This window comes from Pipistrellus hanaki (genome assembly GCF_964339955.1).
Source record: "Pipistrellus hanaki genome assembly, contig: scaffold_61, whole genome shotgun sequence".
Taxonomy (NCBI): Eukaryota; Metazoa; Chordata; class Mammalia; order Chiroptera; family Vespertilionidae; genus Pipistrellus; species Pipistrellus hanaki.
Genome location: NW_028182274.1, coordinates 240167 through 253501, shown reverse-complemented (window position 1 = coordinate 253501; position 13335 = coordinate 240167). Strand labels below are relative to the sequence as shown.

The window sequence follows — 13335 nt, the reverse complement described above, 5'->3', positions numbered from 1 at the left end:
GGGTAAAACTGTACTTAGCAATGGAAAGTTTTTCTAGAAATGGCTTCTAGATACGCAGTATTCACAGCATGTGGATGTTGGGACCTGTAGCATGACCTTAATAAATCACAAGTATATTATATTGATCAATGATTAGTGTATGGGTTCAATGATTACAAGGTAAGTATATCATTATTGAAAACTATACAGCATTTTAGAGCCTTGGAAGCTAATGCTGATTCTACTTTTATCTTTAAAACGTGGCCTTGATATTCTTTTCAAAAGTAGAGACACCAAATCATTAGATTTTCAGAAACTCGTTTCAGGTTATAAAACAGAAAAACAAATGGAGAATGGTAAAAAAAAAACTTAAAATTTATGTAAAAGGCAAGTTTATTGATACAAAGGGCATAGAGCAGGTGGCAGGCAGTCACGTCAGCTAAGGGAACTCGGACACAGACTTTCAAATGAGACGATCCAGGGCATCAACTTCAGAGAAAACACAAAACTAGGGCATTTCCATACCGTCCTGAAACACACAGACGGGCCCCGTGTGTCCGCACACGGGGCCCCCATGGAGGAGCCCCCACTCAGAAAGAGTTTGCGTGGGTGTTTTTTTGGTTTTGCTTTTGGTTAGCAAATAAAACCAAGGCATTTCACGTTTCTGTCCTATTGCTTATGTTGGCAAACACCAAAGTCTCTGTTCAGGCGGTTACCACGCGACTCACACACATGCACGTGTGACGTCTTAGACGCAGCCCTGGACGCAGGTAAGAGGCAGACGCTCCGCTCGCTGCCGGCCCTGTGGTCTCCCGGTCCCGTCCGGCCGCCTCCTGTGAGCCGTTCTGGCGAAGGCTGTTTGCAGAGTGCAGCCCCTGGCGCAGACCTGCCCGTCCGGCCGCTGATTTAATCGGAGGCCGGGCCGGCCTCGGGGAAGAGCAGGCAGGAGCCGGAGCGCCTGGCACTGTCTTTATCGCCGATCAAAGCCTTTGTCCACGCCGCCCGATAAGCCCGGTGCGGCCTGCTGAGCTCGCTTCAGCCTTAAAGTTCCATCTCAGGCCAAACCCCGGCCCTGAGGGGCGTGTTCCGTGGGCTCAGCGGAATGGACTCCATCTGCTCTAGAATCAATCAGAACCACAGGAGCCCGGCCGGTCTCAGGGACCCAGGTCCTCCCTCCCGCACACACGGCTACGTCCGGGCCGGGGGTCCCGTGAGGGGCCGCCGCCAGCGAGGTGGCTCAGGCCGGGAGGAAGAGCACCGATGAGGCCGGGGACGTGCAGTGCAGACGGGCTGGGCGGGCGGCTGGGGAGTCCGGGAGGTGGGACTCACGGGGACTCACAGGACGAGGCGTGGAAAGAAGCAAACCTCCGGGCGGCCCCTGAGGCGCGTGTCCGTGTCTCCTCGGCCGCGCTCTGAGCCCGCAGACCGTCACCGCGACGGGGCAGGTGGATGCTCTGCAGGTGAGAGCCGCGGTCCAGGCCACGGGTCCAGGCCATGGGTACAGGTCTCGGGTCCGGGCCGCGAGCTCCGCTCCCAGGAAGCCGTGGGCATCGCGGCTGCCCACGAGGGGAAGTCAAAAGCTCCACACGGCCTGGCCGGCGCACCTCCGGGGCTGAGCGTGGACCTGTGCACCAGGAGGTCAGGGTTCGACGCCCGGTCAGGGCACAGGCCCGGGCTGTGGGCGCTGTCCCCAGCGCAGGGCATGCAGGAGGCGGCCGGTCCGTGATTCTCTCATCATGGATGCTTCTCTCTCTCTCCCTTCCTCTCGGACACCAGGAAAAACACTCCGGGAAAAGCATGTAGGAACAGGACAGTCCACTCTCTCTAATAACAAAGAACGAGAAGCGGGGAAGAGCACGCCCCCTACACGTACTGGCTGCGGGAGGGCAGGCTGCCCGGAGGCTTCCTCTCCGAGGCCCAGCTCCGGGGGGCGGCGCGGCGGGCGGGCAGGCGGTACCGGGGGCCCCCGGCCTCCGCGGGGCCGTGGGCCACGCAGGCCAGCACGGCGCCCCCGGCCACGAGCAGCAGCGCGGACGCCCAGCCCAGGTACAGCGCCTCGCCCAGCTCCCGCTTGCGGCCGTCGTCCAGCGTGGGGTCGTAGAAGTCCCGCACGATGGCCGCGGCCACCCAGCTCACGGGCGCCAGCACCGCCACGCCCACCACCACGAACAGCACGCCGGCGGCCAGCAGCGTGGCGCCCCGGGCCTTGGCCTCGGCCGCGGCGCAGTGGGAGCAGCGCATGCCGAGGGCGGCGGCCAGCGAGGCCAGGGCGGCCAGGACGCAGGCCGCGCACAGCAGCCCGCGGGCCGCCTGCAGGTCGGCGGGCAGTGCCAGCAGCGAGTCGTACACCTTGCACTGCAGCCGGAGGCCCGTGTGGCTGCGGCAGCTCATCCACAGCCCCTCCCACAGCGTCTCGAACACCACGATGTTGCTGCCGATGAAGGCGGACACCTTCCACTGCGGCATGATGGTCACCGCCACCGTGCCCACCGCGCCCGCCCCGCCCAGCAGCAGGCCCAGCCACTGCAGCGCCGAGCTGGCCATGGCCCGGGTCCTGGCCTGGTCCTGGTTCTGGTCCTACGCTGGGTCTGGGTCTGGGTCCGGGTCCGGGTCCTGGTCCGGGTCTTGGTCCTGGTCCGGGTCCTGGTTCTGGTCCTGGTTCTGGTTCTAGTCCTAGTTCTGGTCCCAGCCTGGTTCTGGTCCTGGTTCTGGTTCTAGTCCTGGTTCTGGTCCGGGACTGGTCTGGGTCCTGGTTCTGTTCCTGGTCCCAGTCCTGGTCCTGGTCCTGGTCCCGGTCCGGGCGGCTCCCGGCTGGGCTCCTGTGCCTGAGCCCCAGCGAGAACAGAGAACAGTCCCTCAGGAATGAGCTCAGACCTGGCTTCTAGCTCAGAGCCGCTCGGCTGCTCCTGCGCTGAGCTCAGATCCAGTGCCGGCTGCCTCTGCCCGGCCTCCCTGCCTGTGGCAGGTAAACTGGCCGAGCAGGTGGAGCCACTTTCTCGGCCAATAGCAGGCGAGGCAGGCAGTCCTGGCCAGTGCAGCGGCCGGAGATACTTGGAATCTGGACAGAACATGCTCTGTGCTTCTCCGGTTTCCCAGAAGCCGGCGGAGCGTTCGCCCGTGGGCACCATCCTGCGTGTGGGCACCGCCCTGGGCTCCCACCAGCTGCCACCGGGCCCGGTGACGTGGAGGGCACCCTGGGCCAGGCCGTGGCGATGGGCCGGGGCAGCTGTGGGGGGAGTAACGTGGAGGCACTGGTCTCTCGGTGCCAAGGGGACAGGGGTGGCGGCTGGTCCTCGGACCGAGAGCCGCGTGCTCTGGACACAGGGGGCCTGGGGATTGGGGTTAATTTGTCCACAGCCTGACAGCAGGCTGAGCTGGGGAGAAATCCGGAACAGAGCGGCCAGGGGACAGAGGACGTCCTGAACCCACAGGGGTCCCTCAGGTGCCAAACACACCGTTTCCTTCTGAGCCAGGAAATGCTTATGGCATCTGAGCCTGATGTACAGGAGAAAAACTGTGAGAAAAAACCAGCTGCCCGGCCAGCACGGCTCAGGGTTTGAGCATCAACCTATGAACCAGGAGGTCAGGGTTCGATCCCCGTCAGGGCACAGGCCCGGGTTGCAGGCTCGATTCCCAGTGGGGGGCGTGCAGGAGGCAGCTAATCCGTGATTCTCTCTCATCATGGATGTGTCCATCTCTCTCTCCCACCTCCTTCTTCTCTGAAATCAATATAATTATATACTCTTTAAAAAGTAAGAAAAAGCCATTTGAGTCTTGATCTCTAAGAAAAGAATGCAGCTGCAGCTGACAGTTCCCTCCTGTGAAGAGAGAAGAGTCGGCATGACCGGCTGCAGCCAGGACTCGGGGCCGCAATGAGGGCTCAGGGGCGGCCGCGGCTGCTCCTTTTACGGCTCCGTCTCCTCAGGCCCGTGGTTGGCAAACTGCTGCTCGAGAGCCACAGGCGGATCTTTGGCTCCTTGAGTGTGGCTCTTCCACAAAACACCACAGCCTAGCAGGGGTCTTCAAACTACGGCCCGCGGGCCACATGCGGCCCGCAGAGGAGTCTGATCCGGCCCGCCAGGTTTTTTGGGCAGTGAGCGCAGCCGAGGTGTTTACAGTAGGAATTAGTAGTTCATATAGTCCGGCCCTCCAGCTCTCTGAGGGACCGTGATCTGGCCCCCACTTTAAAAAGTTTGAGGACCCCTGGCCTAGAGTCTATGTTGAAGTGGTGTTAGGAGAAGTTTACGTTTAAAAAACGTGGGTCTCCAAAGAAATGTTTATCGTTGTCCTGTTGGTATTTGGCTCTGTGGACGGATGAGTTTGCCGACCACGGCCTTAGGCCAAAGCAACCAGGATTCTGCAGGTGGTGCAGGAGGGTACACAAATGGCTGCTATTTCTCAGTAAGATTGTTGGAGGGTGAGGGCACCAAGGTCATTGACCTCACCTCCACCAGCTGCTCACGGAGCCGTCGTTAACGCCACGTCTGTGAATGGTCCGGAGCCCTCGGCGTCACCGGCCGAGCTGTCGCGTTGTTTAATACAGAGTGGCCGGCTCAGGGAAGCACCGGACGGGACCCAGAACCTGGGAAGGAGCAGTATGCTGGGCTACCCCCTCTCCGGAGCGCCCCCTGTCTGCACGTTCAGAGCCGGGTGAAAGGCGGCCAGCGAATGCCCAGCGTTCAGTTCCGCCCGCCGAGGCCCTCACATGTGCCGACGGCTTCTCCCCGTAAATGCCGCCCGGCGTCCTCTGCCTCGGCTCTCGCTCCGGCTCCTCGGCCCTGGGTCCTGGGCCGGCCCCTGCTCGGTGGGGCTCCTGCTCGCTCTTGTCCGACGTGGAAGCGTTCTGGTTCTGCCAGGCGAGCGCCGGCCCTGGTGCCTCTGGACGGCGCGGGGCCGCTGTTTTCCGTGGTGTGGATGTCCCCCCGCGTCCACCGGTTAATTATTTCCCGCTCACGCCAGGCCTGGCTGGCCGCCCCGTCCGGTGAACCCAGTGCACATGTCACAGGCCCCTGTGCTGTTCCCAAACCACACGAGCGTCGCCCTGCCCTTGAATCCTGCCTGTGTGTCCTCCAGCGGCTGGAGTCCGTCCCCAGCCCTGAGGTCACTGGCGCGCAGTGCTCATGTCCGAGGAAGGTCCAGAAAGTTCTCTTCCTTCCCTCCCAGCGACACGGATCTGTTGTCACCACAGGCCCGTCTTTCTCAGCAACTTCCTGTTCTCGTCTCCGTCTGTGGTTTATTTATTTTTATTTATTTGTGTTCACTGTTGAGAGTATTGCAGGGGGTGCCATTGCCTCCCCGAGGCCCCCTCCGCTCAGTTCCTGCCTCCCCCCCACCCCGACCTTCACCCCACTCTTGTCTGTATCCATGGGTTAAGCATATATGCGTCACCATCTTTGGTTAATCTTCCCACTCCCTACCCCCCACCTCCCACACACACCCCTTCCCTATGAGGATCTTCAGTCTTTCTATGCTTCAGTGTCTCTGGATCTATGCTGCTCATCAGTTCATTTTGTTCATTAGATTCCACATATAAATGAGATCATGTGATACTTGTCTTTCTCTGACTTATTTCACTTAGCACAATACTCTCCAGGCCCTCTGGGCTGTCTCAAAGGGTAAGAGATCCTTCTTTCACAGCTGCATAGTATTCCATGGTGTGAATGCAGTGTGTGTGTGTGTGTGTGTGTGTGTGTGTGTTTATCCACTCCTACTGATGGCCACTTGTGCTATTTCCCAGACCTCAGCTGCTGTCAATAACGCTGCTGTGAACAGGGGCTCACACCTCCTTTCTGACTGGTGTTGGGGACCTGAGGATATAATCAGAGGGGGTTGTGGTACTTAATGGTCCACGGCCACCGAGCACATGTGTCCGGAAAAGGAATTAAATGAACTCAGTGCTTCACGGGAGCCGGCAAATGGCCAGCAGAGCCACATGCCGGTTACCTTGTCTGTCCACTGAGGTCTCCTCGGCCACTCATGGCCATGTCCCACCTTCAGCAAAAGCCAATGTGGAAACTCAGAATTGCACCACACGGCCCGCCCGTGGCTGTGCCTGAGGCTCATGGCTGTGCGTGGGGCCCGTGGCTGTGCGTGGGGCCCGTGGCTGTGCATGGGGCGGCTGGAGGAGCGGGTCTTGGTGACGCCCTGAACCCCGTATGAGCCTGTCTGTGAAGCGAGAGGCTGTGCTCAGAGCAGAGGGTCAGGCAGAGAACGCACACACAGAGGCCGTCCCCACAGATGGGAGACGTGTCCAATCCGGGGGGCACGTTCCTCCGTGGCCTCGGGGAGCGAGTGGGTCCCTACAGCTCTTCCTGCGACTTCCTCGGACCCACAGCAGTTCCAGGGCGAGTCCGTGAACGCGAAGAGAGGAGGGGAGGCTGTGGGATAATAGCTTCGATATGGCAGCCCGTGCTCAAAAGAGTATACACGTGTGTGCATACATGTGAAGTTTGTTTGTCTTGATCTCAGAGAGGAAGGGAAAGGAAGAGAGCGAAACCTCCACAGTGAGAGACTCATGGATTGGCTATCGGGCCAGAGTTTTCCCTTTTAACCAGAAGTCAAAACCTGGGCTTTCCCCCGGGGAACTCTCCCGTTTCCACGCCGCCCACGCCGTGGCTGCCGAACCGGCGTGTGGGAAACCGTGGCCGGGGGTCGCCGGCGATCACCCCCTCGCCAAGGCCCAGTGGCCTCCGCCATCCGCCGCCAACAAGGAGGTCCTGCTGGCCGGCCGCCGGGCCCTCGGGGTGTGTTTCCATGCCGACCGGGAGAGCAGAACCTGCCCGCCCGGAATGTCCCGGGAGCCGGGAGCCGTGGCCGGGAGGCCCTCGATGTCCCGATAACGGAGCTGAGCTCCCTGCCCCCACCGATGCTATCGCTCCTGCCGCCCGCCGGCCGCTGGCTCTGCACCAGCTCTGCCCCGGCTGAGCCTGGAGGAGGCACCGTGCCCTTCATTCACCTCGGCTGCCCGAGAGGCCGAGCTGGACATGGTGCAGTTTAATAAAATCCCGTCACCTTCTCCACGAAGAGAGTTAGTGATAAATTATCAGCCCGGCCGCGGGGCTCAGCGGCTGAGTCGACCTATGAGCCAGGAGGTCAGGGTTCGATTCCCGGTCAGGGCACAGGCCCAGGGTGCAGGCTCCATCCCCAGTGGGGGTTGTGCAGGAAGCAGCCGGTCCATGATTCTCTCTCGTTATTGATGCTTCTCTCTCTCTCCCTCTCCCTTCCTCTCTGAAATCAATAAAAATATATTAAAAATAAAGCGAGGCCGGCCTGTATTTCGTGGCTCCGTGTCACGTGGTTCTGTGGAAACCGCTGATGGCTGTGGTTAGGGTTCCGTCCCGCAGAGCAGGCGGGAAGAGGCAGAGTGAGCACCGAGCGGGCGGGAGGGTCGGCGGGCCTGAGCCGCCGGCACCACGTTCGCCGCCGGCACCACGTTCGCCGCCGGCACCACGTTCGCCGCCGGCACCACGTTCGCCGCCGGGAAGGGGTGTGTTAGCGGGGAGATGGCTGGGAGCCCGGAGGCCCGGGGAGCGGGTGCTCGGGGACGTGGCCCCCGGCTCCCGGGATGGTTAGGGGGGCCCGCACAGCTCGGGGCTGGGGCGCTGGGCCTGGGCGGGGAGGGGCGGTGGCGTCGGGTCCTGGTGCTGGCGGGGGTGTCCCCTGTCCCGTGAGGGTGCCTCCACGGCTGGGGCTGAGGCACCGCTGAGGGGCAGACCGTATCGCCGTCCGGCTGTAGCTCTGTGTCTGGGGCCAGCTGGACAGCTTGGTGCCGATCACAATCAGACGTCCTCAGGGCGCGATGAGGGAGGGAGGGCGGGAGTGGGCGGCCGAAAGGAGGAAGCAGTGCTCCCGGTTGTAGAAGTTCACGACCTGGCCCGGCCGGTGTGGCTCAGGGGCTTACCACCGACCTAGGAGCCAGGAGGCCCGGGTTCGATTCCCGGTCGGGGCACAGGCCCGGGGTGCGGGCTCGATCCCAGTGGGGGGCGTGCAGGAGGCGGCCGGTCCATGGCTCTCTCATCAGTGATGCCTCCCTCCCTCCCTCTGCCGTCCTCTCTGAGGCCAATAAAAACAAAGTTAATGAAATCATGGAAGTTCATGGTCCGAAAGGGTGACATTTCCCTCTGCCCTCCAGGTCCTCCTGGCTGGTCTCAGACGCAAACACACGACAGGGCACAAGAGAAAGCAGACGGATTCCTACAGACGAATCCCACACAGGAGAGTCCGAGACCCCACGTGTGCAGAGGTTCAGGCGTGTGCCCCTGAGGCGTGTGCCCACCTCAGGCGTGTGACCCCTGAGGCGTGTGACCCCTGAGGCGTGTGACCCCTGAGGCGTGTGCCCCTGAGGCGTGTGCCCCCTGAGGCGTGTGCCCCCTGAGGCGTGTGACCCCTGAGGCGTGTGTTCCCTCAGGTGTGTGCTCCCTGAGGCGTGTGTTCCCTCAGGTGTGTGCCCCCTGAGGCAGGTGACCCCTGAGGCGTGTGCCCACCTCAGCCGTGTGCCCCCTGAGGCGTGTGCCCCCTGAGGCGTGTGTTCCCTCAGGTGTGTGCTCCCTGAGGCGTGTGACCCCTGAGGCGTGTGCCCCCTGAGGTGTGTGCCCCCTGAGGCGTGTGCCCCCTGAGGCGTGTGTCCCCTGAGGCGTGTGCCCCCTGAGGCGTGTGTTCCCTCAGGCGTGTGCCCACCTCAGGCGTGCGTCCCCTGAGGCGTGTGCCCCCTGAGGCGTGTGCCCCCTGAGGCGTGTGTCCCCTGAGGCGTGTGCCCCCTGAGGCGTGTGTTCCCTCAGGCGTGTGCCCACCTCAGGCGTGTGTCCCCTGAGGCGTATGCCCCCTGAGGCGTGTGTCCCCTCAGGCGTGTGTTCCCTCAGGCGTGTGTCCCCTGAGGCGTGTGCCCACCTCAGGCGTGTGTCCCCTCAGGCGTGTGTCCCCTCAGGCGTGTGTCCCCTGAGGCATGTGCCCCCTCAGGCGTGTGTCCCCTGAGGCGTGTGCCCCCTGAGGCGTGTGTCCCCTCAGGCGTGTGCTCCCTGAGGCGTGTGTCCCCTCAGGCGTGTGTTCCCTCAGGCTTGTGTCCCCTCAGGCTTGTGTCCCCTCAGGCGTGTGCCCCCTGAGGCGTGTGCCCCCTGAGGCGTGTGTCCCCTGAGGCGTGTGTCCCCTCAGGCGTGTGTCACCTCAGGTGTGTGACCCCTGAGGCGTGTGCCCCCTGAGGCGTGTGCCCACCTCAGCCGTGTGACCCCTGAGGCGTGTGTCCCCTCAGGCGTGTGCCCCCTCAGGCGTGTGTCCCCTCAGGCGTGTGTCCCCTCAGGCGTGTGTCCCCTGAGGCATGTGCCCCCTCAGGCGTGTGTCCCCTCAGGCGTGTGTCCCCTCAGGCGTGTGTCCCCTCAGGCGTGCGTCCCCTCAGGCGTGTGTCCCCTCAGGCGTGTGTCCCCTCAGGCGTGTGTCCCTTCTGGATAGCAGAGCATGTAGAAAGGAGTTTATTCTGACCATCTTTGGGCTACAGACAGCATTTCAGAGACAGAAAGAGCCTGGCCCGTGTGGCTCAGTGGTTGGGTCAGGGCTTGAGTCCAGGTTGGGGCACAGGCCCGGGTTGCAGGCTCGATCCCCAGAGTGGGGTGGGCAGGAGGCAGCCGGTCCATGGTTCTCTCTCATCACGGATGTGGGATGCGTGTCTGGAGAGAGAGGTGACCATCACGCAGGGACAGTCAGAACAGAGATGAACGCCGTCCTCGCACACGGGTTCCGGCGGGAGGCTTCAGACCAGAGGCCAGCACGCCGCCTCCGCCGTGGTTCGGAGAACAACAGCCCGCAGACAGAGCGTGTTATTCTGGGAACGCCGGCTTTGTCCGCGTTGAAAGGATCCGTACCTCCTCTGCGTGGAGAGACGGTCGGAAGCAGCCGAGGACCTTCTCAGCAGCTGTGGCAAAAGCGTCTCTACAGGACTCTGCCCTCGTTCACGGAAAAGTGAAACAGCATTGGAGCAGGAATAAAAGAAGCGTTTTTGTTTTTTTAAATCGTCTCTATTGTTGAGAGTAGAGAGGGTTTTCCTGGTCGGACCGAGGGGCTCAGAGCCGGTGGCCTTTGTTTTGCGGTTAAACAGAGCTCCGGTCGGCGGAGGGAGGGAGGGGAAGACCGGCCGTGTGGGGTTCTGAACCGCAGGCCCATCCGCGGCGGCCCCGAAGGAGAGAGAAGAAGACGGATGTGGAGCAGAAATCAGGAGCACGAACACGCTGTTTAGATGTAAATACACGCCTCGGCTACCCACAGCCAGCTCCAGGGAAACTATAAACTATAGGTCACAGTTAATAAGTGAACGCAGCAAGCTCACTCTGTACAAAGGATGCAAGATCGGCGTATTTATTTACACTCACCATAAAGCCCAAAGAAATGAAGTACAGAAGTGGACTGACGGCATTTCAGCGAGCATCTCGCTTGGCGTTTGGTGGAAGAGGCCTGAGCAGGCGGAGGTGCTGACGCCGTGTGGATCGGCCGACGCGGTACCGTTAAAAAGCCGGCTATTCCCACCAGACCTATCGGCTCAGCGCCGCCTCCTCGGCAGCCTCAGGGCCGCGTGTGCGGAAGGCGCCCCGGTGCCTGTAACACACACGTGGCGACGGGAAGAAGGACGGCCCAGTGGAGAGCGTGTGTGGGGCGGGAGCCGGGCAGCCCGGTGACTGTGCGAGCGACGGCCCTTCGCGCGCACCCGGGGCCCACGGGGGAGGGTGCGAACCACCCAGGAGCGTTTACTGAGTAAAACCTGTTTTCCTAATTACATTTTTCTTCCACTTGCACTGAAAAGGCCCGTTCCTCCTCCTGAGTGGAAAGTGGCCATCACAGTGGGTAATAATGACCCGCCCGGCGAGGGGCGAGGGCCTGCCCTGGGGCCGTGAGGGGTGCTCCGTGCGCTCAGCTCCTCCCGCCGCCCGCCCGGGACCCCAGGGGGGATCCTGGCTGTTCCTGTCCGGTGCGGGCCTGAGGGCTTCGGACCTGGACAGCAGATCGGGCAGTTACCTCCGGTCTGACGGACTCAGGAACCTCTGAACCCTCCCTCTGTGGTCGGCACATGGCAGCTCACGAGCCACACGTGGCTCTTTGGCCCCCTGAGTGTGGCTCTTCCACAGAATACCGCGGCCTGGGCGAGTCTATGTTGAAGAAGTGGCGTTAGAAGAAGTTTTAAAAATGTGGCTCTCCAAAGAAATTTCAGACAGAATCAGTTTGGCTCAGTGGTAGAGCGTCGGTCTGTGGACTGAAAGGTCCCAGGTTCGATTCTGTTCAAGGGCATGTACCTTGGTTGCGGGCATATCCCTAATGGGGGGTGTGCAGGAGGCAGCTGATTGATGTTTCTCTCTCATCGATGTTTCTAACTCTCTCTCCCTCTCCCTTCCTCTCTGTAAAAAGTCAATAAAATATATTTTTAAAAAAGAAAAAGAAATGTCAGTCGTCCTGTCGACAGTTGGCTGTGTGGACTCATGGGTTTGCCGACCAGGGCTCCTCCGTGTCTCCGGACCTGGGAGCTGTGGGCTGGATCATTGAGGGGAGCAGGGGGTGAGGGGGGCTGTCCTGTGCATCGGACGATGCCGGGCAGTATCTCTGGCCCTGCTCGCTGGATGCCACCCCTCCGTCCCCCACGAGGGTAAACGTTTGGAAAAGGCTGCGCCCCGGCCCGGCCCTGTCCCGGGGAACAGAGTCACTGCGAACCGCGTGGACTCGGGCTGCCCCCCTCCTCCTCCTCGTGGCCCCGCGGGGGAGAGCGGAGCCTTAGGAGGTGCGGGTGGGAGCCTCCTGCCCAGAAATGCGGCTCCGCCTCACCGTCAGCCGCCGGGCCTGCTCTGGCCTGGGGCGTGGGGGACCCCGCTAACGCTCCGGGCCTGCCTCTTTAAGAACACTCTGTTCTTATTGCTCTCAGAGGGGACCGGGAGGCAGAGAGAGAGAGAGAGAGGAGCATCCATGATGAGAGAGAATCATGGGCCGGCTGCCTCCTGCACACCCCACACTGGGGATCGAGCCCACAACCCGGGCCTGTGCCCGGACCCCGACCTCCTGGTGCACAGATTGACGCTCCGCCCTGGAGCCACGCGTCCGGCTCACACTACAGCTGCACCCACAGCCCGGGGGCTGGACTCCAGGACAACGGGCGTCTGACCTGCCTCTGCCGCCTTGTCCCTGAGCAGGTCACCTGGACCTGCCCCACAGGAGCTGCTGACGTAGGCACTCAGAGCTGGGGTCAGAGTTCAGGGGGAAGCGCAGAGCAGAGGGGCCTGGGGTTAAGCTGCAGGCGACCTGCGGTGGCCCCTGGGAGCCGTCCCTTTGGGACCCGGGTCCCGGGGGGAGGAAGGCAGGTCCTGCCCCCACCCTGGGAGGGCAGCCACGCCTCTCCTCCCCAAAGGCACGTGTCTCACCATCAGGGGGCAGCGGTGAGCCTCTGGGTGGGCCACTAAAGCCCTGAGCCAGAACCACATGGCTTTGTCTCCCACTGTGGCCCAGGGTGTTCAGGTGGAGAAGGTCTCTTGTTTGCTCACAGCTGGGGGGGGGCGTGGAGAGGGCAAGGGTGGGGACGGGGGGCAGCTGAAAGGAAAGAGGGGATCAGACCGGGGTCCGAGCTGTTGAGGAGGGGAAATGGGGGGATAGGAGAGTGGCAGAACTGTCCGGAGGCTTCCTGGGCGGGAGCCCCCCGACGTGTGCCCACACTCTGGACGATGACAAAGTCCGTGTTTGTAAACATGCAGTTCACGTTCAGCCTTTAAAAGATGCACAGAAATGAGCACTTTTTAAATTTTTTTGTTAACACCTGATTGCAAGCCGACGTCCACTCTGGTCCAGATGCTGCTGACACAGGACGCGGCAGCATCGCAAACACCAGGAACCGCCCCATCCCGTGTCTGCGCGCCCCTCGCTCGCCGACGGCCATCTCTCCTGTGCCCCCTAAAAACACGGTACATTTTCCGTGTCCAAAGCTTAGTCTGGCCTCTCCCATTATTTCCAGTCAGGGAAACCCCGAAAGGAGAGAAAATGAAGTGGTCGGCGGCGGTTAACGTGAGTACACATTGGGGGGACACCTGCTCCCACGGTCACTGTCTCAGGACCTTTCCTCCTAAATTACCGAGAGGCCGGTGCCTGATGCGTGCACGGGTGGGTCCCTCGGCCTGGCCTGCAGGGATCGGCCGAAATGGGCGTCCCTCATGCCCTGGACGGGGTCCTGTGCGGAGCAGCCGGCGCGGGAGGAGCCGAGCCCGGTGGGCGCCGTGCGCTGCTGCTCCTTCCGGCCGGGCTGACCTGCCGCTGCTGCCACACGTGCTCACGGCCGCTTCCCTGCAGGCGGTCCCCACGCTCCCGTCCTCGGCGACACCCGCACACCCGCGGCTGCGAAGTGGC

General features: G+C 62.0%; 1 protein-coding gene across 1 annotated transcript; it reads right to left on the bottom strand.

Moving 5' to 3' along the window:
• Window positions 1-363: 363 nt before the first annotated feature.
• Window positions 364-2523, bottom strand: CLDN8 (claudin 8; the record flags this gene model as incomplete). Its single annotated transcript, XM_084907332.1, has 1 exon — window positions 364-2523. The coding sequence occupies one exon, from the start codon at window positions 2521-2523 to the stop codon at window positions 1843-1845; it is 681 nt and encodes a 226-aa protein (XP_084763458.1). The 3' UTR covers window positions 364-1842.
• Between the last annotated feature and the right edge of the window lie 10812 nt (window positions 2524-13335).